This window comes from Labrus bergylta, chromosome 20, assembly GCF_963930695.1.
Source record: "Labrus bergylta chromosome 20, fLabBer1.1, whole genome shotgun sequence".
Taxonomy (NCBI): Eukaryota; Metazoa; Chordata; class Actinopteri; order Labriformes; family Labridae; genus Labrus; species Labrus bergylta.
The window spans coordinates 11798057-11821745 of NC_089214.1; the positions used below are offsets into that span (position 1 = coordinate 11798057).

General features: G+C 40.4%; 3 protein-coding genes across 7 annotated transcripts in view; 1 reads left to right on the plus strand and 2 right to left on the minus strand.

Annotated features, from left to right (window-relative positions):
- ncoa2 (nuclear receptor coactivator 2) overlaps positions 1–9186 on the minus strand; it is a 60981-nt gene extending 51795 nt beyond the window's left edge. For 3 of the 5 annotated variants that reach the window (XM_065949076.1, XM_020645402.3, XM_020645394.3), the window contains exon 1: positions 8869–9186. The gene's annotated coding sequence lies outside the window, so the exon portion shown is untranslated. Of the gene's footprint in view, positions 1–8210; positions 8423–8868 lie in introns of those variants that run through there. The other 2 variants (XM_020645410.3, XM_029279522.2) reach the window with 2 other exon arrangements.
- Positions 9187–10607: 1421 nt separating this feature from the next.
- tram1 (translocation associated membrane protein 1) lies at positions 10608–17286 on the minus strand. The gene is made up of 11 exons (XM_020646320.3): positions 16996–17286; positions 15294–15357; positions 14241–14362; positions 14035–14151; positions 13881–13939; positions 13497–13581; positions 13217–13287; positions 12997–13101; positions 12747–12890; positions 12155–12306; positions 10608–11906 (listed from the first exon to the last, which is right to left on the minus strand). Exons 1-11 carry the CDS (start codon positions 17116–17118, stop codon positions 11836–11838), a joined length of 1113 nt encoding a protein of 370 aa, XP_020501976.1. The 5' UTR covers positions 17119–17286; the 3' UTR covers positions 10608–11835.
- Positions 17287–18754: 1468 nt separating this feature from the next.
- On the plus strand, positions 18755–21896 carry xkr9 (XK, Kell blood group complex subunit-related family, member 9). The gene is made up of 5 exons (XM_020646130.3): positions 18755–18873; positions 19289–19389; positions 19475–19922; positions 20693–20907; positions 20992–21896. Exons 3-5 carry the CDS (start codon positions 19606–19608, stop codon positions 21618–21620), a joined length of 1161 nt encoding a protein of 386 aa, XP_020501786.1. The 5' UTR covers positions 18755–18873; positions 19289–19389; positions 19475–19605; the 3' UTR covers positions 21621–21896.
- Positions 21897–23689: the final 1793 nt, after the last annotated feature.

Sequence of the window (23689 nt, forward strand, 5' to 3'; positions counted from 1 at the left end):
GTGAGGAGATGAGGCAGAGGTTCATCGTGTTGGTGTGCTCTATTAAAGCTACGTGTGAGCGGGGTAATAATCTGTGGAGCATGTTTAGGGGGATGCCTTTAAACCCCGGCATTACCTGATTAAGAGAGCATCTGCTCTGACAGTGGAACATGTAATTGGACGAGACAAGGCAAAGAGCAAAGTGAAGCAGCATCTATACAGTCTTCTGCCTAAACAGCGTCAGCCAGGTGAGACAGTCTACTAATGTGGCTATTTGACTCTTGAAAAACCTAGTTATAAAGCACGGTACCTATAAAAGGGTCAAAGAGCTCCTTCCTTAGATCGCAAAATTAAATGAAGATATTGTTATGTCATGTTGTGCAGCAGGACCAGTCGTGTAACATCACGGCTCTGCCTCCGTGGTGTAATTTCCTCTCTGACGAATCCCTTTGTTTTGCACGCCTCTGCTGCCAGATGAGATGGGAGGCGGTTTTGTTTTGACGGCCCACATCTTCAGGTGCCAAAACCACAAATCTCTGGAGTAAAGGTATGAATGGGAACACTTTAACATGCAAACAAACACACAAGCAGATCCTGCATGAGGGACAAATATAGGTCGTGTAGATGTTTTGCCGAGGCGATGTGTAGTTTCATAATCTAGAACTGCAGTGCTTGCATTTATGAATTAGTAGTATAAATGCAAATTGTACTGTTTGCATAAGTGGCATACAAACAAACATTTTTTTTAAAGTTAATCAAAGGCTTTTTAAGAACACAGGAGGTGCTTACAGTAAGCTCCAGGGGAAAATACCACAATTCTTGTGCGTTTTAATGGTGCTCTTTACCCCGCAACCCACATTAAAAATGATCAATTATCCAATTACTATTAAGCCACCCTCTAAATAAATTACACAGGAGCGCCTCAGCACGATGCCAAAAAAGACAAAAGTGCATCAAAGTTGTGGCAAAACATAATCATGAGTCTGAAATAAAGTAAAGGCATTGGCTGAGCAGCTGCAGCAACATCAGGTATTGCAGTCAGTCAGCTGTTGGTTAGAGTCTTGACAATAACTGCAGTCTTTTGAACATCAATGTCAGACTGATTTCATTGCTATAACTGCTTTATCTGGTGTGGGAGTAGTTTGTGCACTACTGACATCAGTCCTATGAATGGAAAAAATGGGCAGAACTTTGCCTTTGCGTTTATTTTTATTTGTGAGGTTTGCTGAGACTTTTACACAGAAATGTGGGATTAAGTTGAAATATTTTACTCTGCATTGGCTATTTAGTAAGAAAAACTTTGGGGTTTAAATCCCTGAGAATGCAAATATTTTGCCAGTGCAAGCTGCTACTTGTGATGCAGTGTTCCTAAATTCATCCCACACACTGCTTAATGTAGTCTTTGGATGCTAATTTACATACCATACACTATAAAAACTATGTTTTACAGAGCCGTTCCGTGTCCAAGAACTGAAGACAAATTACTAATATAAAAAAATGCATCTCATGTTGTTTTTGCTGTGACTTGCTGTAGGTGGAGATAAACACATTCAATATGGTCAAAATGGCCAGCAAATGTAGAAAAAGAAGCTAAATGGAACCTTATTTTTGTAGGTGAAAGCCCTCTTGTGTTTATTACAGAAGGATATATGTTTTGGTATTTCATTTTTATGTTACATAAGGCTATTGAAAATATGAGTCTGATTTGAAGGCACTCTAAACTGAAGGGAGTTGTTTTAACTGATTGTACTATCTGATGAAATCGTTGAAATATGATGTAACAAGTGTAAATAATAATTTATAATGCAATATAAATGGGGATGTTAAATATTTAGATACATCATAATGAACTGGCAATCACGCTGTTAAGATGCACAGTAACAGTCATAACTGTCATAATGGGGGAGGAGAAGATGTTGAACATCACATGCTTGATGGCAAATTACAAACAAATGTTCTGTTTTATGTTATTACTGAAATGAAAGGGATGTTCCCTGTTAAATGACCTGTAAGATTTGGCCGCATGTCCATCAGGTATCTTAATGTCGAGCTGATTCACATACAAACCATGTCCGTATATCCAGACCGGTCATTTCACTCACCATTTACGCTACATTGTTGGAGTTAACGGGGCGTGACACGACGCACATGAACCTGAGCTTCAGTTTATGTTCTCAGTGATTAAAACAAGGAAAACAAGGACTTCCGCTAAATGGTTGCTGCTTAATAACTACAGTACACGTGAGCTGAGCAGTATGTATGGAGAACGCAGGTCAAGTAAGGAGATTCCCTCCCTGCTGAAAACAGTTAAGATAAAGCAAGCAAAACCACATTATAGGTCACTGCAGGAACACTGCTGAGTCAGCAGAGAGCGATAGACAGAGGAAGAGTGAACGAGAGACAGAGTGAGAGAGAAGGGGAGAGAGAGAGAGAGAGAGAGAGGAATCATGCTGGTCAGAGTTTGACCCTCACAATGTGTACAGAAATGAAAAGCCTGAAACTGAATCCCCCACATTCCTCTGGCTTTATGACAAGCGAGTGAGAAATGCTGCTGCTCTGCACATGTCATTCCATACGATCTTACTTCCACCTGTGATGGTGCTGTTCACCTCCTCTTTAGAATCTCAGGAAAGATTTTCCTTGGGACTTGCAATTTTTGGGCCACCCACCCTACTCCGACAACAGCTTGCTCAATACAAGGTTTCTCTCCCTCCCTCGGCGCCAACAATTCCACCCTGGGCAGCGGGAAAGGCGCCAACCACATGCTAGCACCCAAACGTATTGTGGCAGAGGGGAAAACAATTCACCCACTCACACCGAATTAAGACTTCGACGCACAATCCACTCGCCCTCACCACAACATGGTCATGGTCAATTTGGAGAATAGAATCCCATACTTCCATTGAAGGGGTGTTTTAAAGAGCTTTAAAAGCTCTACATTTAGAGAAGTCATTTTAAATGTGCACATTTTATTAACAGAGTATCTGAGCAGTTGGACTAAGCCAAGCTCCTCCTAAAAGAAAATGAGGCACTTCCTTACAGTGCACAGTCAAACAGCAACAGTTATTAGATCTACGATTACAGTTAAGCAATACCAGCCTCACATCACAAGGGAAAACAGCTGCAGAAGCACTGTCACACAGTCATGTGACCTCTGCTGCCTCCTCTGCTATAGCCGAGCAGGCTGAGGGAGGGCACCTTCTTCTAAGCAATGAGTGGTAGACACCACAATATCATTTAGCTCAAAGATCAATATGCACTTTGCAGCAGCTGACCTACATAAGTGGAGGAGCGTGCAGAGTCGAAGCCATTGGATTGCCCGTGAGCCTTAAGATCCTTGGAGCCCCGCTGGAGTCTCCAAGGTAGAAGAGCATGAGGAAGCTGACGGTGTGATGTTACAAAGATCAGATTTAAAAACACAGATCGTGATTTCAATCTGTGTTACAGTCTAACAAGGACAGGGAACTACGGTATATGGAATATGACCACAGGCAATTTAAGGAGATATTCTACGAACACAAAGCTTAGGGCTGGATCAGAAGGCGAAGATATCATCATGATTGTCTTTTTTAACATTGATTAATATTTATTAAGACATATTTTGATATGCTGCTGATGTTACAAATATTCTGAAGTGATGTATCCTAAGAAACGAGGGTTTCTAGGAAAAAAAGACGGACATTTTTAATGTAAATGTATTTCTATGCTTCATTAATAAAGATATATAACAACTTAATACACTGAGGAAAGCAGGCCACAACAAGCAGAGTGTCTCTTAAACCGGACAAAGCTTTAAAGGGGGCTGTAAGCTGAGCTGACACTTACATATTTTTACTCATACACGATATACGTCTCTGGGAACTAGATGTTAATTTTACAACAAACCCATCAATTCTATTGGTATTTATCCTCTGCAAGAAAAGAGTTTTAGTGTTCATGAATGTTAATTTGAAGATGCGTACTCTTCCATCGCCCATCATCACAGATAGGGCCTTCGATAACTAAATATGTGTCAACTAAAGCTGCAAATTATCCAAGAGTCAATTTGGTGTCAATTAATGGGATCAACTTAATAAGAAAATAACGTCACTGTCTTGGAAATGCCTCATTTGGATTGCCGGCAGCAAACAAAACATCTCCTTTTTAATAACTGCTAATGCTATTTGTGGATAAAACAATCAGTTAAATGCAAAAAGTTCCAGTGCAGATTGTTGTTAACCAAGACAGGACCTACTTTCAGCACAGATAGATGGGATGTCTGATTTGAGGTCAGCTAAACAACACAATAACAACATGCCTGGAAGCAGGGGAGGGAGTAAATACTCCCGCTCCTCCTCTTCCATGTCAAAGCCCTCTCGGCTTTTCATCAACCATCTCTGCCTTCACTTTAGACGTCTCCCCTCCGCTGCCCCTCCTTCCTTCCTCCCTCCCTCTGCTGTAAAAACCTGGCCGTTTTCCCCACCGCTCATCCCTCACGCCCACCCAGGACCTGTCACACTGCTGTTTCCATGACAACACAAACGCAGAGGTAGCAGGGTGAGATGCCCAGCGAGACAAGGCAAAGCGGATGCCAAGAGGAGCGCGATCCATGTCAAGAATACGTTGTAGACCTTACATAGCATGGGATGGATAGAAAACACGATGTAGCAGGATCTGTTACATCTAAGTTTGAGTTACAGCTGTGTGTTTTGTGTGTATGCTTGACCCGTTTTATCAATCAAAGTCCATCTTGGTCAAATATTTGGTGTAACTGTATTGAATTTTAAAATTGTAACAACAGGGAAAATGCCAACTCTGACGTTCTTTAACTGGCAGTACAGTCTTTCTTTAAGAGGAGACTTATGCAAGTATTTGCTCCTGATATTTGCTCCTTAATGAAACGTACAGGCTTGAGCAAGGCCAGTAATTCTTTGCAACAACCATATGAAATCCCTGATTCCTGCCAGCACTGTGTGCTGTGGATGCTGTCACTTGACCCTTCTTATAGAAAAGGAGTCCAGGAGTCCACATTCAAGAGCCAGTGAGAGAAGGAGGGGGTAAGTTGTTGTTCAGGAGCTGACCGCACTAAGAGGCAATGACAGGGATGTCATTTTCCAGCCTGGCTCAAATGAGTCAACTTAATTTTGTTAGCAAAGACAAGTGTATGGAAACAAGGAGCAGTGGAGTTAACTAGTACAATGAACCATGTGTAAGAAGGGATCCATGTCATACTTCAAAAAGACACACATTTACCATCTTTAGCTAGAAAAAGTAGTGACATTTCTTTATCACAGCATACCCTAAAGGCAGATTTGATCAATTTATTAGTATTTTCAAAAAATAGTAACATAGAAAGGCCCAGTCATAAATCAAGGGATGAAACCGATACACATTTTAATCCTTGACATATTTTTGGCCAACTGCTTCAACCCCTAGGTAGAGATGGGACTGATCCGATCTAATATCGATATCGGGTCCGATGTTGAAGTAAGTCACGAATCGGATATCGGACTGACGGCGCCGATCCACGTCCTTGTTCAAGAAATACGGGTGGCACTTTAAACATTCTCAACTCGCACAGTCTCACTTTGACGGAATTCAGAATGAACTATATGAAGCACACAAATCATCTCCACGACGACGTTCAGAAAGAGATGGAACCGCTCCTGCTAAATAACCAAAAATACAATTCTTACACTTCCATTTAAAACATTTAATTTGAAAATCCTGACAGTTGTAGCTGCTTCCAGCAATGCAATGCTGGGTTTACTACAGCTTTGTGAAGCCTTACACATAATACCAAAAACAACAATACACTAGTTATGACAATATAAATATCAGAGTCAGTATCCATATCAGTACATGTGTATTGTATAGGATATAAAAGATTGATCGGTACATCTCTACCCTTAGTATGTTCAATGTTTGATCATTGAATACTAAAAGAAGCAACTTGCAATCAGAAATTCTTTGTGTTTTACAAAATACTGCGTCTGAAAAGCACCAAGATTAGTTTCTAAAAATTGTGACTCCATCTGATTCATTATCTCTAGACTAAATTTAAACGCCTAATCGTGTCAGCTCCGAAAAAGTTTTAATTCTCAGACATGAGTTTTAAAAACAGATTTTTTTTTTTGTTCTAAAAGTGATGTTGATATAAACTGAGCTTTTTGTTACAAGTTCAGGTAAGATAAACTTGATGAAAAAACAATGCAGGCCACAATCACTTATGGAATAATTGTGATTCATGTGTATTGGTTTACCAGTGAATCAATCTGCAAGCGTTTTAGTTTTCACAACACTCACCCACAAAAGTTCAATTACATTTAAAGACATTTTTCACAGGTTAGTTGAGGTAATGGTTATGGTTGTTGTTCACTAATGGTAAGGCTGCAGAACAACTTGGACGTCATTAGACTAACAGTGACAGACGTCTATCAAAGACCTGGCAGCTGTGCTACAGAACAAGGGTCAAATGATTACAGTATCTCTCAGGTGATGCAACATAGTAACCTATCACAGGGCAAAAGTCAGTGATTATGAGCGATGAGACACTTCCCTTTAAGAGAAGTGTGTACAGTTAACTTCTAGAATGGCTATTTTCTTTTTTTTTTAGCTTAGTCCTTAACTTTCAAAATAAAATCCATATCTAAAATCTGTACATAGATTTTCTCAAAACAAATGAAAAAAATAAATACAGCTTGATTTATATGGAATGATGAAGACACATTCAACATCAGGTAAAGCTGGGCTTTACTTTGCCACACAAACACACACACACACACACGCCACTACAGCCGTAGTTCACCATGTGTTCAGGCAGAGAGCTACTTCTAAGTAACACCCATTACATTACAAGAGACTACGCCAAGTCAGTGTGAGAAAACCTCCAGCCGATTATCCTTGTATAAACATCCACATACTTGGGACACAAACTTGCGTGAATTCCTGAAATGTCGTCATCATCATCCAACACAGAGGTTCTTCTGCACTGTTACATCGAAATGACAAAACGTATAACACTACATAATGTAGGAATGCATGATTACATCTGTTCACAACTGCATTCCTTGTAACCAGGGGAATACTTTTAACAGATGTCTATGAATCTACTCGATACACTCGCTCAAATTTAAAGCCAGTTTCAGATTAAGAGGAAATTTCCCTTCATCTTGTCCCATCTTCCAAGGCTGAGCGGCTTCTTCTGCCACTTTCAACGAAAAGAAATTCCTCAAGGAGGGCAAGTTGTGTGTCATTGCAAGTTTTAAAAAAAAAAAGTAAATAACTCCAGGCACGATGCTTTTGAGATGTAACACTGCGAAGGTTGGCAGGAGAAGCACTTTAAAAATAAAATAAAAAAAGTGGTTAACAGACAACACATGCACACAGGCGGAAGGAATAAACACATTATGTTTAAACTCATCAAGTTATACACTCCAGACCTTTTCAATTTGTTGTTAATGAAGAATATGGCTCAGGAGCCAACATTTTTTCCTTGAAACTTCTTAAGAGTTGGCTTTGCATCGGACCACTTGTAGATCTGACTGAAACCCTTCACATCACATCAGCAGCCCACAAAAACCCCCGCAGCTGGACAACATGTCATGTTGAGCCTCCTGTCAGTGATTGTGACTGTGCACCATCAGGTGGGCAGAGTGATGTAACAGAAACCGCTCAACTGGTTCCACAGGATGCATTCCTCCAGCATTACTGACAGAAACGACCGACAATCATTGAAAAAGGCACAAAGTTGTCTGCCTTGTGTAGTCCTGAATAAGTCAAGCAAGGAGACCCATTTAAAAAAAACAAAAAATACCCTCAACACCAGGGCACAACAAAAGCAGCATTCCCCCATACTGCATGACATCTTCAGCTTACTCTGCGCTCAATTAGTTCTCCTGCCTCTCTATAGCGCTTCATTATTGTGTTAGGAAATAAATATTGTTAATTTTTTTGGAAAGATGTGTCAGAAGAAACTGCACACACGTTCACTCTTTAAATCTTGGGTAGTCTATCTGAGACAACTTCTAAAAAAAAAAAATGTTGAAGCTACTAGAGGAGATCCATTATAGCCCCACATAATAGCCTGACTGCTAACTAGCATTTCAAACAGAGCACCTCCTCTATGCATAGTAAAACTGAGCCAAAACATTAATTCAACAACAACAACAACAACAAACAACAAAAAACAAAAAAAAAACATGAGTGGCCCCTTCCTTCTGAACAAAACGCAGAAATTTCCCTCAACTTACCCAGCGCAGCACATCGAGCAGAGGCATGGTTAACACCACAACAAACCCATTTTTTTTTTTTTTTTTTTTTTGTAACAGCCCGCTCAAACACATGGTGGTGAGAACTGTCCTGACTCACTCGTATATTCTGACAACGACGTTCAACCAGCACGGACTAGCCCGCAGCTAAAAAGGTTAGCATGCTAACTACGTCCCTTTGCTGTACTGGCTGAACTTAGTCCGCCGCCCCCCCTCCGCCACCACCACCACCACCCCGCTCACTCAGCACAAAAACAATCACACATTTAAAAAAAAAAGTATTGTGCACGCCACATTTCACGTCACACGCACAATCGAGCACACCGCTAACACAAACAAATGACATGACAAGACAGTGCAAACGAAACTCGCATTGCAAAAGCTCGCCGCCTGATCCGTCTTAATTGAGTTTGCTGCAGGAGCAACACTGTTGACACAGGCAAGCGGGCTTAGCCAAGGAGCTAACACTTGGCTAATAAAAGCTAGCGCCGAAGCGAGAGCCTGTGCCAGACGAAGACACACACACACACACAAACCGAGATTTTTTTTTTTGAAGCCCTCGCATTGGATCTTGGATTTCACGACGAAAAAACACCGCGTCCGGTCTCAACAAGCAGCACCGACACGTGTGGCTACTTACGATTAAAGGCTTTCGGCTGTGTCCTCGCTGTTAAATTCCGTTTATCGGATGCAGCTCTGACCTTCGCGGTAGTGAAACAACATTTCTGCTGGCTAACTGTGCCGCCATGTTACTCCTGCTGTGCAAACCAATGCTGAGTGTTTATCTGGCTGGTAGCTGCTATCCTCCCCCACACCAAACCACATCACGGGGCTCCGGCGGTATCAACTCAGTTATACGCCGGGTGCTCGTAAAAGCGACACCCACGGCGATTTTACCTGTTTAAGATGACACGGGTGGTGCAAACAGAAAAATGTGTCATTTATTTAATCTGATAAAACAGTGGCTGTTACTTTAAAAACACCACCGTCACCGATGTCAAGAGTTTAAGGCGGTGATTTAAAAAGGTGGGCAAAAGTGTGAACCCTCCTACCAACTTAGGTGTCTCAATGTAGTAAAAAGAAAAATAATATTGTTTAATATTGCTACACCTGTGGGACTGCTGCATACACAATTAATTTACATTTAAGGTCATAAAGATTTATGTCAGCCATTAAAAAAGGTGTATCAAATAAAAATGCTACTTAAACGGGTGTTGTTTAAGTTAAATACCAGTGTAGCCGAGTTATTACACCACAATAATAATAATATTCATAATAATAATAATAATAATAATAATAAAGCATTTAAGAGTTGTAATAACAATACTGATTTGAAAACTGTAACGGTATTCATATATCAAACTGTATTGTTGGCTCATGTTTTTTTGTATGGGTGGGATATGTTTGTATATATGTGTTGTGTTGTGTGTTTGTATGTATGCTGGCTGCTGGATCACCTAAATTTCCCTGCTGGGATGAATAAAGTATATCTTATCTTATCTTTATCTTATCTTAATACACACACACACACACACACACACGCGTCATTGTATGTGTGTGTGTTTTTAAAGACATGGGCAAAAATATAATAAATATTTACCTACAATCAAAATAAGTATAATGCGCCTGTCCTACTCTTTAGCCACCTTGATTTACCAGGTGGTCAACTATTCACAGATCACACTGGGCAAGCAGGCGTTTTCTTTCAACTAAAACCTACACAACACCGCCACCAAGTGGCCAGCAGCTAAAACAACAACAGTATGGTTTCCATATGTTTTCATTAACCAAAAGAAAAACAGTAAATAGCAGAAAACATTCCACTATTTGTAGGTTATTAACGCAGTTTGTCCACCATGGCAGGTATTTTGTTCACAGCAGTAAAGCATTTATTGGGCTAAGGACAATTTTCCTCATAAAAACTCTCACTAAATGAAGATGTGGCAAGGAAGGACGTACCAACCAACAAGTGTAATTTCACCCTACTATTAGAAATTGGAGAGTTTCTTGTTGGACAAAAGTACAATAAAAATGGTTAAAGGATTCCTGTTTCACTCTTTCCTTACAACACTGATTCACACATGGAAACAGAGAGCTGTATACTGTATGAACTGAAAATGTGGTACTTTTGTAATGAAAATTCAAGTGAAATTCAAAATTGACTATTAGTACTGAAAAATGATAAAGCAAAAAGCTCCTCTTCAATAAAATATTGTATTGAATTGTGAACTAGATTACCCCTCAGGGGATGTTGATTTAAGCAATTACTGCTGCTATACTGCCATGACTCACTGCTGTGTAACTTAATGTAGTTCATGGGTTTATTCTTTAGAAAAAGCCGGTGTTTCCTTGGTGATTGATGCTCACGACTGCACCACATAGCTTTGTAAATTCATTTTATGGCATGTAAGTAAAAGGCAGACATCAACTGTCAATCAATCAGGTTCATTCAGCACAGTCCAAAGTGAGTAGGGAGGAAACAAAGCTCTTTTTTTTTTCATCATCAGTCCGTGCTTTTACATCAAAATATTCTTGCGGACATTTTTAAGGGAAACAATGATATGCAAGGCCTGAACAAGCACAGAAAACTAATTCTACTTGAAAAAGAAACGATGAGGGTTCACACAAGACAGTGAATGAATCAAACAAACAAAAGGGATGATTGTGTCCTTATTAATGGTTATAGGCAGAATGGCACTAGATTGAAATTTCCCTGTGATGAAACTGGTCTTTAGTAATTATAAAAGCTGCTCTGAACTCTAAAAATGAAATGCTACATCAGGTTACAGGGCCGTTTTACAGAACACTAGCCTTTGAATTTACTTAGAGCATTACAGTGTGATGTCTCTTGTTTTCCTGGGTTACTTTGATACATGTTTTTTATCCCATCCATGAGCTGATGCCTTCTTTTTTTTTTTACTCTTTGCTTTTTTTCCATTTAGAAAAACATTGCAACAATTTCTTGCAGCATGATTTTTTTTAACAGTCTGGGGTGTGAACCCAGTCATGTCTTAAAGATTGAGATTATGACATGATCTTATGTCACGCATGGGGAAATTAAGAGATGTATGGAAATTCATAAAATCCACATGATGTCTTCAAAAATCACTCAAGAGGCAATGTTGCAAAGAAAAGACTAGCAGGTACAATATCAAGGGGAATTCATGAAAAATAAAACAAGCTGGAATACACAGTGTTTAGGAAAAAAGCATGAATGACCTGACTTGGGAGAAATATTAAACACTGATATCATCATTCCTGAAATTCTTAAAATTACACACCCTGTACAAAACAATCCGTATCAATAGGCACTTCTTAAATAAGGTCTTTTTTTTTTTCATAGTTTATTTATGAATTCTTTTGAAATGGCACAGCAATGATTCTTTAATCAAGGCGTGCTGGACGAGTGGCGACAAGTAAAGCTAAATGCATTCTGGGCCTTGTAGTCCAGCTGGGAGGAGGTCCATTAGTCCTGTGTGGGGAGCTTGAAAATGCATATCATGGTGGAGGAGCAGGAGGTGGAGGCAGAGCTGTTGGGTGGATGCAGCCAAGGAGGCATGTGGGGAGTCCAATGTTTGAGGAAAGAGGGTGAGGGGAATAAATGTGTTTAAGACGACTTCTCTTTTCTTGCTCTTGGTGAATCAGCGCCATGAGAGTTTACTCCATTTACGCCGTTGGCTGTAAAAAGGGACACATCTCCATTAGTTTCATTTAATTCCAGTATGATGTGAAGTGTGTGTGCGCATGTCAAGTATTCATTTAAAGTGACAATTTTATCAGCAGAAACACGTGTGTGGATTATTTTCCAACAAAAGTCTCTGTCGGCTACTCTGTTAGCTTTTTGTCTGCTACTTTTTTTTTATGTTCATTCGTTTTTTTATCCGGGGAAGTTACAGGATTTGTCAGAGAATCTAATTCATAATCACCTTTGTCTTTCTTTGATTTGCTCTTGGAAGGAACCTGTTTCTTTTTCAAGCTCTGAGCCTGTGCGTGCTCTCTCCACCGGCGCAGCTGGAAGTTGATGAATTTCCACATCATGAAGGCCTGAGTGAAGCAGATGGCAGCCAGGACTGTTATCCTAATGGAGAGGGGAAAACAGTCAGTCAGTCAAAATGATTCCAGAACATGTGACGGGATGCTGCAAAAAAACCCAAAAAGAGACATTTTGATCTCTCTAAAGCCTAAGTCGAAAATACTCTCATCTTCTTTCTTGATCAGTGGACTTCCTGTATGATTGATGAACTCAGAATGCTTAATTAGGCTCGTGCACCTTTATTTTAAGTGACCAAACTGATGTAAATATTTTGTAGTTTTTTAAGAAGGACTTAAGAGTTCATCCTACTAAGCAACTCTTACAACATTACAAATGCATTACAGAGTGGACCTTTACGTAAGTTAGGAATTAAAAGAGTCCGATTCTCATTTCATAACAGAATAAATCCAGTTTAGTTCTTTCAGCAGATTGGACACATTATTGGACGTTGAAGGTGTCCTGATTTTCCCCTCAGACTCTCTTACCGAATGAAAAGAACATTAAAGTTTCCTGCAGCCAAATCAAAGCCTTGATTCTCAGCGTTGGCGAGGCCAAAGCCCACAGTGAGGACAGACAGGGACAGAGTGAGCAGCCGTCCAAGGACAAACAATACCGCCCATATGGTGAAACTGGAAGACAAGAGGGGACAACCATGATGCCACATTCAACAAAAATATGATTTTTTTTTTTCATTTTTTCTTTACTAGAGGGCTGATTCTGCACATGAGAACTCACCCCGTCTGTCTGTTCTCATTGCTGAAATAGATGAGGCGGGAAACGTGGAAGAGGAGCTCGACAAAGTAGTGCAACACGAGCAGGACCAGACCCAGGCGGTTCAGACTGAAAGACACAAGACAGGATTCCCCTTTATTACAACTGACAAGAACAGCACAGTGGGACACCATTCTCCAGAAAGTCTTCTTTTTTCTTTTCTTTCTAAAGTGGCAGTCCTTACTTCAGAATGTAGGCACCGGCGATGTGGACCAGGTAGAGGAATATGTACACAAGCTGGCGTGGAATATCCTCCTAAACAGTAAACAACAAAGAAAGGGAGGTGAAAAATATTTACAGCAGCGTGGCTCTGCATGTAGAATCAAGACAAGGAGAGATATCTCAAACAATGCTGCATAACCAAGGAAGTCAAACAGGAAAAAGCCTCAGGGTGCAAACAGGAGTAACACAATGTAATAATAGTACACACACGCGCACACACACACACACGCACGCATGTTTACCTTCTTTGTCTTTTGGAAATACAGCTCGGGAAGAGAGTGCAACCAGTAGCCCAGTTGACAAATGTAGTAGAACTTCATCTGGAATCTGAGGGATTAACCAAAATAAAAAGTTTGAATGTTCAAAGTTACACTAAAGCGTTTAATAAATGTATAAAACTGAAATGTATGTGAGAAGTTTTTTTTTGAGGAGGGCCACTCGTCAAGCCCCCTCTGGGTTTATTTGGCTCATCCAGCACATTTATTTCAAAATGCACATTTTGTTAATTGACTAATCATTATGTACTTTCTGTTTTTTTCCATTGATCTATTATTGTTTTTTTTTTGTTTTGCTAAGTGCAATAAAATTACAAATTAAAATTAAATTAAAAGTAGTTATCAACTTACGGCATCAGTGTGTGAGGATAACCCTCCCACAAGGTGACGGGATTGGACAGGAAGTTTTCCTGAAAGGAAGAAAAAATAAACTTTGAGCAACTGCAACTTTGAGCTCAGAAAGTGTGTGGACAAAATGAACTTAGAACGAGCTGTAGATACGTACAGATAAGAGGATGCTTGCGCCCCAGCCGAAGGAGAATAAGTAGAACGCGCTGAGCTGTCCCGATTCGTTGAACTTGCTGTGCTTAGTTTTGGAGAAATGCTTCTTCCTGTTGATTTTCTGCACAGATAAACAGCCGTATGAACAACACAGAACTGTCTGCAGATGTTACAGTGGCTGCACTCTAAAATAGTGTGTGCCTGACTTACATCCAGCACATACTCCTGGATTATGGCGTGCATGATGATGGCGACCAGCATGTAGAAGAAGATGGTGGCGAGGTCTTTGATGCCATGGTGGAAGTGGTTCACAGCGGTCTCCTCTGGGCCTTCTGTAGTTAGTAATTACAACAGATATTACCGTCTTCGAACTGAAAGCAGTTGATTTTCTGTCCAAGATATTGGATGCAAACATTTACAGCAGGTTTTTTTTTTTGTGTGCTTTAAAATGAACTACAGAGGCATTTTAGTTCAGATCATGTCAAGTGATTCACAGGTTTATTAACCTTAATTCCTTAGGTGAGGTGTCTGGATTAGTGCGTCTCGACTGTGCAGTGTTACACAACTTTCTAAATCCCAGAGTCATTGACAATCTTCAGCTCAGTAACACACAAACACATGGAGCGCCTCTGTCCATCTGGAGTTACATTTGATCCAGGATCATTTGTAAATCTCAGCACAGGCAGCGAAAATACCATTCTGTTATTGAGTTTGTCTCACTACAGAGAGCTTCAGGTGCTGTTTTTTATTTGCCTGATTTGATTCGTGCTGTAAATAAGTTACAGAGCGAGGAAAGCAGTGAGGTCTCTCAGATAAGAACTGAATCACCAGTTGGCAGCCTGGACGACAGGGTAAAATAAAAACCTCTTGAGGTCAAACTTGCTTTTAACAGTTGTCTGAAGTTGTCAAAGAAATAGTTCACCTTGATGTGAGCGGAACTTGAATTGAGAGGGCCAATATTACACCTCAGCCCAAATTCTCCCAGCACAACCTTGCCACAAGAGAACTTTATAAATCAGGCGGACTAAATTTAGCTCCACAGAGTGGAGAGAGAAAAAAAAAAAAAAAAAAAAAGCAGCTCTCAAATGGGTTTTGTGTGTTAGGCCATGCAAGTGCCGCTCTAGAATTCCAATGAACGACTTTCATACTGACAACTCCAAGATAACACAGCTATTACAGGCTGGAGCCAAAAACACACAGTATTCATTAAAGCTGATTCACAGAGCATCATCATCATCATCTCATTTGAAGTCGCAAACCTACCGTTTGTTGATATGGTGACGTTGTACTGGACAGTTATGAATAACACTGCAAACTTCGAGGTGACCTGTAGAAGTGAAAAACGAAGAAGTCGTAAGAGACTGCACTAAGAAGAAGCAAAAAACACTTCTACTGTCAAATCAAACAGGTACATACAGAGATCCCCTGCAGAACCTTTAATGGAGTGACTTTAACTGTTTTTCTTTTACAAATATCATCCTCAGAGTATATAACAAATCAGTTTTAAAGCCATGTCATGATCTATCGTAGCAATATGTCATACAAGTTTAAGACTTATTACATGTTAAGAGCAGCAAAATCTAAAAAAAAAAAACCCACAAATAAAAGATGCTGAATTAGTGCAACAACAGAAAAAGCAAACCAATAACACCTTCTCCAATGTTGTCATGCAAACACATATTGAATGGATTTCCCACAAGAAATGAACTGTGATGGTCACAATTACAAGTCATTATTAGGATGTAAAAAAAGGTAATGCTGATGTGTGACTGTTGTAAAAAAAAAAATGTTGTAAAAAATGATCCAAGCAAGCCAGTATCCCAGGAGCAACAAACAAACAAAAAAAAAGAGCCGAATAGTCAGGTTGAAATGAGAAGCAGCCTTTGACTCCTTCACAACAAAAGAGCAAGGTGAGCTAAACATTTAACCTACATACACAATAGAAAATGTACTGTTTGCTCAATCTGTCTTCACCAGACGTGTGTTTACTCTGCGTTTGCTGCCTTTAATAATAAATTGCATGCGTGGATTAATAGCTTCTCTTGCAGGTATTTCACTCAGCGAAACAGAAAGGAGGAGGTAGTTGTAAAGTATGACGTGTTTGACGCAAATGGCGCTGCTTTCGCACGGAGGATAAAACACGTACGAAATGAAACATGAAAGAAGGAAGCAGCACAGAGAGGGCGACACCGAATTAATGTTGAGTTACATTTCAACGCGGCTTCAGTCCAAGGACAAAACTTTCAAAATTTGTGGTGGGGGGGGAAGCGGGTTTCTGTGATGATGATGATGATGATGATGGTGATGATGATGACAGCCCTCTCTGTGATTGCCACGTCTACGCAGAAACTAACCAAGCGGAGGGTTGCTCAATTTTATAGCCACATAGATCAATGCAGGTTTGCATACAATGTATCAACTTGAGTGTTTTCAGAGATATTGTTGCATGTGGAAAAAACAACAACAACAAAAAAAACTTTGTTCTTTATATGTGGACGCCTGCGGATTGGCGATTTGAAATATCGATTTCAACATGGGAAGCAGCCATATGGAGAGTAGACACTAGTTCCCACGTCACTTGAATAACGACAAAGTTCACATTGATCGTCATGGAGAGCGACCAGACAGATTAGATAATCGTGTGGATTAAAAAAAAACAAAAAACAAAACAAAAACAAACACACAAGCGAGGCCATCGTTAATGCAAAAAAAAAAACAACAAAAAACTTTCGATCCAGGAGGAAGTCGAGTGAAGAATAGATCAGACAGCCATGTCAGTTTCCAGGAACCCAGATGGAGAGTTACTCGGCATCCTTTCAGCCACAAGTCTGCCCCCCCCCCCCCCCGACACACACACACACACACACACACACACACACACACACACACACATATATATAACCGGCCGAGCAACCCTGCCTGATCTGCAATAAAAAACCCAATCTGTGTGTTGGACGGGACTCACCTCAAAAATGAGCCCGAGGAGGAACACCATAGCAACACAGGAAACAATATCTGCATGGTTCTGGATGACAAACTCATGGCTCAGCACCGGCGGGTTCTTGTTGGTCTTTTTTCGGATCCCCATGTTGAGACGATTTATACCCGACTTCACCTTCACGACGTCAGCTGTAGTCGGTTTCAATTTAGCTTTGAATATTATCCCTCTGCGCGACAACACGATCAAAAGCTTCCCTCCTGCTCGCTACAAGCAAAGGGCCAGGCAGCAATTGAATGGCGTGTCACTCTTCTACTAGTGGGAGGATCCACGGAGAGAGAGCCGCTGCGTCTGACCAACGAGATGCTTTACGACACAGGAGACAAACATCTGGACTCTCCATCTCCACCTAGAGGTGTGGAGTAGAAACGTTTACGATGGACTAAATCCTTTACCATATAGATTTTTTTTTTTTTTTAAATGTCTGTCCAAGGTAGCCTACATTTATTTCATCTCAAAAAGCTACAGAGAAGGTGGTTTACAATAAATGCACATTTTAGAATATTAAAAAAAAAAATGTTTGACAAAGAGTCCCACCATTTCAGGGAAGCTAGAAGCTATAGCTATGTGTATAGACAACAGCGGTCACAAGTAACTTTTGTAAGAATTTGCCCAATAATGTATTTATATGTTATAGCTCATGTTTAATTCAAAGTAAAGATTTGGAGTATAAAACTGGCTGAAAGTAGGATATGTAGGCCTACAGCAGTGATTCTCAACTGGGTTAGCCGCAGGACTCACCATCGAGACCCACATTTCTGATATTTTTTCAACTAATCTCATTTATCTAATGAAAAATTGGGCAGTTTGGCCCTCAGGTCATTCAAAACAAAGGTGACAGAACAAAGAAACGGAGCAAAACAAACATGTTTGAAAAGCGCTTCACGTACTTTTTGGACACAATTTTCTTCCAGGCACACACTTGCAACCTACAGAAAACGTCTTTGCGACCATGTTGGGTCCCGACCCACCACTTGAGAACCGCTGGCCTACAGGACAGGCTCCTAGCCATGACAATGTGACTCCAGGAAGTTACTGTGTCATGCCATAAAAAAAGTCCAGCACATATTTTCTGTTACTTTACATGTGCTTCATTATCACCGTTCAGGAACACAGTTTGTTTCTGTTTTGTTTTTTCATTTAACCATTAAAACCATTAGTATGCATATTATCCAAAATGATTAAGTATTCCTTTAATCAAAATAACTCCAACTAATTGAAGACACAGCAAGTGAGGGTGGTATTTTAGCTTTACTTGCTTATACGGTAGTATTATGCACACAGTGGTTGCAGGTAGGGCATTTTTGTAATTTCTTGTTAATCAAACAAAAACTTAAAGAGGAAGAATGCTTTCTTTTAAATTATTCTAAAATTGACATTTAATTTCCTATCTAATAAAACTCATTGGCTTGTACTATCTTTGTATTAGAGTATTTAAGTTATCATGTTGGGGTTTTGGAAACATGTCCAGGTTGGAGATGGAAATCCCTGTGTTAACTGTAAATGGTTTGATTTAAGGGAAACCACTCTGAGAGGTGTGACATCACCCTTTGTGTTCAAAGCATTCAAACACTACACCTGTCCTGTGGAGTGAAGCAGGACAGGATATTCTAAATGATGGAAGACTATGACAGGGAATTCCAAGTATGAACTGTCACCCAGTCCTACACACCTATGCACACATGATCTATTATGTAAACATGATTTCCTCTCTGACCATATTAGGTCAGTATTGTCAATGGGTGGAGCTCGTCTACAGTTTCAAGGAAGGGAAAACATAACTGCTGTGTGCAGAAGTCTTCTCTGTGACTCGAGGCCGCTGTCCAGCAGGAGCAAACTCTTCTAGTAAGTATAATGATGATCATATGTACATATATCTGTTATTAAAGGATCAAATTGTGATTTATAAGATACTTCATAATACTTGATGAAAATTGAATAATTATAATTCTAATAATTATATATGAATAATAATAATTAAATAATATAATAATAACAACATTTTTGATGTCTTGAAATAATGATGATATGACTGTCATGTTTCACACAGTAGCCTACCAACTATTTTGAAGCTAGAGGATGTAAAGAGGCTTTATATGTTGTTTATTCTCTTATTCCATTTGTTGGTTTCATTTTAAAAATAATGTATGTTATGTAAGATGTTTGGGATGTGCAAGGCAGCATGTGTTATCATGTTGTAATTCCTGCTGATAGCATCCTTGATTATTTTTCTGTCATAACTGTAACTGCTATTTATCAGGACTGCAGGTGGCAAAGTGGTTATTATGCAGATCAAAGGGCAGGAGACTGTGACACAACAGCTGACTGCAGTTACATTCAAAATACATGTTTCATATTAAGGTAAATCGGCACAAATATTAAAGAGCACAGTATTTAAAAAAAAAATCTTTCTCATGGTTTTTAACTCTCTGTTATACTTTCATAGATTGGCCAGAATGTCTTCTCAACTGCTGGATTGCAACATAAAAGTTTCCACAGCGGATTTACTTCACAGCCTTCAAAAAGCAACAAGACTTCTACCTCCTTTTGAGAGTTAAACCTTCGATTGAGGACAAAATGCTCCAGTCAGACAGTCAGTACACCAAACTGCGATGGTTATTAACCATTGCCGGGCTGTTCTTGTATGTGGTGGATATTTGGACGGACATTGTTCTGGCACTGAAATACTTCCAAGAGAAGCATTTTGTATGGAGTGCACTGACTGTAGTGTTTGTTCTGACCGGGCTGCTTGTGACAAACATCTTTAGCTATGCCTGGTACAGGGACGACATGAGGGATGTTATGCTAAACCCTGAGGGGAAAACAACCATACTTGGATTGTCTAAAGGTGGACTTGCTGCTCTACACCTGTGCGGCGTGGGCATCTTCACCAGGTATGGATACAACAGTGATGATCAATGTTATGACACTACTATTATCTCTGCAGGAGAACACGTGCAGACAGTATTCACTGTGATGAGGAGGGTTTTCAGGCTGTGAAACAAAATGTGCAGTATGCTAATTATGCACTGTGCTGTTGAGGAATCTGCAAACTGGAATAACCACATTTAAGCTGTAGTGTGACGTCTGACGTGAAGCTTGCAGAACCATTGTCAGTGCAGAAGCGAAAGACAAACTCCAGTTTCAAATCAATCCATCAACATCTAGATCGTTATACAACCCACATTTAATCCATCATGAGTAAGCACTTGTCAACAGTAGCAAGCAATAAAGTCCACTTATTGGGCAGCAACCATGAGCATAACCAGGTCCTTTCCCTTGGCTGTCTGGAGGAGAGAGATTAAAACAGAAAAAGAGAGACAGACAGAAAGATGGACAGACAAACAAATGTATTGTATCTTTGTAACAAGTGAAAACTTTATTCTAACAGGTAGAAACTTTAAGCAGAACCAGACTCATTGGTTGAGAATTATCCGCCACAACCAGCAGGGCAAAACAAAAATGGTAAGAGAGAGAGACAGGAAGAAAGAAAGAGATGGATAGAAATAAACAAAAAGACAGACAGGACAACAGGGAGACATTCAGACAGACAGACAGATGGACAAACAAACAGGGAGAAACTCAGTCACACAGACGACAGGCAGACACTATAACATTGTCGTCACCACCTGTCTGACTTTGCTCGTGTTTGATATGTTGCTAGGTTTTATCACCTGCTAAAAAAAGGCTTCAGAGTCGTTTGGACAACAACCAATTTCTACACAGAGGAAGAGAGGAGAGAAGAGAACCACAGTCTGTTTTGCCTGGCGACTGATCTGAGCATGCTCAAACTGTTCGAGGCTTTTCTGGAGAGTGCTCCCCAACTGCTTCTCCAACTTTACATAGCGCTGAGTCAGGATGGGTGCTCAGTCATGCAGTGTAAGTATAGAGGAAGAAAGCTTGCGCACAATCACGAGTTTACCGAGTGATTATTGAAACCACCTGACTGTGCATTTCTTTCAGATTTATCTATGGCATTCTCCTTCCTCAACATCGCCTGGTCCCTGGTTGATTATCGCCGATGCTTGCGGAGGTCTCTCCCCAACGTCAGCGAGATGCCCTCTGGCCTCCCCACAGTAATCTACCTCCTCTACAAACTGTGCACCATCATCAGCCACATCCTCAGTTACACCCTCCTCCTCATACTGAGCACCTACAGCACAGTAGCCCTCACCGTCCTGTGGCTGTTTTGGACAACCTGGGCGAACCTGCTTCAAACCAACTTCTGCTCCTCCAGAGGCCTGGAGCTTGTGTACCGAGCAGTCGTCGGAGTCATTCTTACGTTCACCTTTTTCAACGTCAAAGGACAGGACACCAGAGTAGCCATGACACTTTACTACTCGTTCTATTCACTCGTAAACATTTCGGCTCCTTTCCTCGTGGGCTTGTTGAGTCCAGAGCTTCAGAGAGTCCCGTTCTTGCTCGCAGTCAGTGGTTTGATCTTTGGAGGTTTGGTGCTGGGGCTGCTGTGTCTCGTCCTCTACTACCTCCTCCTGCATCCCAGGGAGAAGTGGCCAGAGGCAGATGAGGTGGACGGCCTGGGAGCAGAAACAGAGAGCACAAGGAGAATAAGGAACTTTTTACAGCCTTAAGGGAAGATTGTCCAAACAGAAATCTGCTTAAAGCCTGGTCACTGGAGTACAGAGAATAGCTAAAAAAAGATGAAAAGACAAATAGAGCGTGAAGAGGAGTAATCTTGATATTGTAGTTTGTATTCTTTACATGATAATGCTGCTATAAGTTATCTTAACATATTCTGAGTTGAAGTTTGCCGTCATTGTTGATAAAATAAGTTGTGTCTTACAGTTGAATGTATCAATTCCTCCATATTTATTATGTTTAAATAAAAATGTCATTAAATTACATAACTATTCTTATCATTTTTATATCAACTTTTTGATTTGCTAACCCTGGAGGAGAGCATGCATTGGCTAACACTCTCCTAATTTGTTTATTTGCTTTCCTGAGAGAGCCTATGAGAGAATCACTCACGATTATCTCATGGATTTCACTAGCTGGATTCTTCTGTGGGTATGGACAGATATTTTCTCAAAGCATGTAATGCACATATTGAACACAGGATGGCGCTGCTGTCTAGGTTAACTTTTCTAGTCTAAGTCTTTGTGGCTCCACTTTATGAAATATTCATAGAGTTACAGCCATAGTAAGGAAACACGCAGCAAAATGTCAACACCAAGACAAACTTTTTCAAACCAGTCAAGTGACTTCTCACTTATATTTTCAGCGCCAAATTGGAGCGAGTCAGCAATACTTTAGTAGTATATACACTTTAACTGCAACTCTGTGGTTAATGTGATTCCTTACTTTCATCATTGAGTCAGATGTTAATTCCGTTGGACCTCGAGCATCTCTTTTAAAAATCAGTTTTTCAGCCTTTCAGTTATTTTCCTCCCTGACATTGTCTCATTTGCAAATGAAAAATGAAAAATAAAGTATACACTGCCTGATGAATCCCAACAGCTACATTGAAGTGTCAGGAATAGTTGAATTAAAGGATTCCAGATCCTGCTCAGCTTCAGTGCAGCAGAAAATAGGTAAATATCAGTGGTGCTGGTTGCGCAGTGGTTAGTGCACGCGCTCCATGTACGGCAACTGTAGTCTTCCAAGCGGGCGGCCCAGGTTCAAATCCGACCTTTGGCTCCCTTCCCCCATGTCATTCCCCACTCTATCGCTCTCCCTGGATTCCGACTCTTTCCACTTTCCTATCTCTCCAATAAAGGGACAAAATGCCCCAAAAGTTAAATAAAAAACAAAACAAAAAAGTAAATGTCTTCTCCCATCATTCACTTAAACCACAAGAATTTTCTCTCCCCTAATCCTTTTAAAGGTGGCAACTAAACATTCCCCTCTCATCAGAAATGAGGAACACAGGGGTCAGGGAGGAGATAAATAGAAATAACAAACCGAAGGCTAATTTTGTTTTGACTACCAGGAAAAATATTGGGTGAGTCAAGCTTCAGCTGACTCTTCCTGGCCAGGACAGGGGGTAGGATGGCTGGTCCAGTGTGAGCTCACCTGAGAGGAACGCTGACAAACCACAGGGTCAAGGGTAGAGGATTCCTGTAAGCTCCAACCCCCCCGCTCTTTCTTCCTTTAAGTTGGGGTTTTCTGACTTGTTTACTCCAAGGGGCCACTTTAACCGTCATCTGTCGGTTGTGCTCTGTCAGAAGCACTCCATAAAATGACGAAGTTAAGTAAGGAGGTTATGTTGAGGAGGAAATGATTCACTGTAATTTAGTCACCGCACATAATTCAGCTTTCTGAGGACATAATCAAACTGTGTGACTTTTGATAGCTTACTTTTGGAACTACCAGGAGGTTGTTGCTCCATTGCATCTGTAGGAACGACATCATCATTAGAGAGAAAATAAAATGACTTCATCCTTCACATTTCGCATTATGGATGCTCCTCTCTCTCCTTCTTCTACTGTATATTTTCTTTGGTTGGGTGAACTAATGCGATGTAAACCTGCCAGCAGGACTTTTATTGGGAGAAGATGCATGTGTCCAGGCCTGGCTCCCTCGCTCTCTCTCTCACTCTTTCTGTCTTGCGTTGCTTTTGTGGAGCTACTCATACTTTTGGCTGTGACTCACTATTCACAACGCTTCCAAGGACCAGTCACAAGTTATTGGGATGAAA

What these genes read in the sequence shown, in the direction of transcription:
- tram1 (XM_020646320.3), bottom strand. Translation starts at nt 17,118, where the DNA reads ATGGGGATCCGAAAAAAGACCAACAAGAACCCGCCGGTGCTGAGCCAT. An exon ending in ATTTCCAAAAGACAAAGAAG is followed by an intron (nt 13,288 to 13,496) that starts GTAAACATGCGT and finishes TTTACTGTTTAG; the next exon opens with GAGGATATTCCACGCCAGCT. An exon ending in AATGAGAACAGACAGACGGG is followed by an intron (nt 12,891 to 12,996) that starts GTGAGTTCTCAT and finishes CTTGTCTTCCAG; the next exon opens with TTTCACCATATGGGCGGTAT.
- xkr9 (XM_020646130.3), top strand. Translation starts at nt 19,606, where the DNA reads ATGCTCCAGTCAGACAGTCAGTACACCAAACTGCGATGGTTATTAACC. An exon ending in GGCGTGGGCATCTTCACCAG is followed by an intron (nt 19,923 to 20,692) that starts GTATGGATACAA and finishes ATATGTTGCTAG; the next exon opens with GTTTTATCACCTGCTAAAAA. An exon ending in TGGGTGCTCAGTCATGCAGT is followed by an intron (nt 20,908 to 20,991) that starts GTAAGTATAGAG and finishes CATTTCTTTCAG; the next exon opens with ATTTATCTATGGCATTCTCC.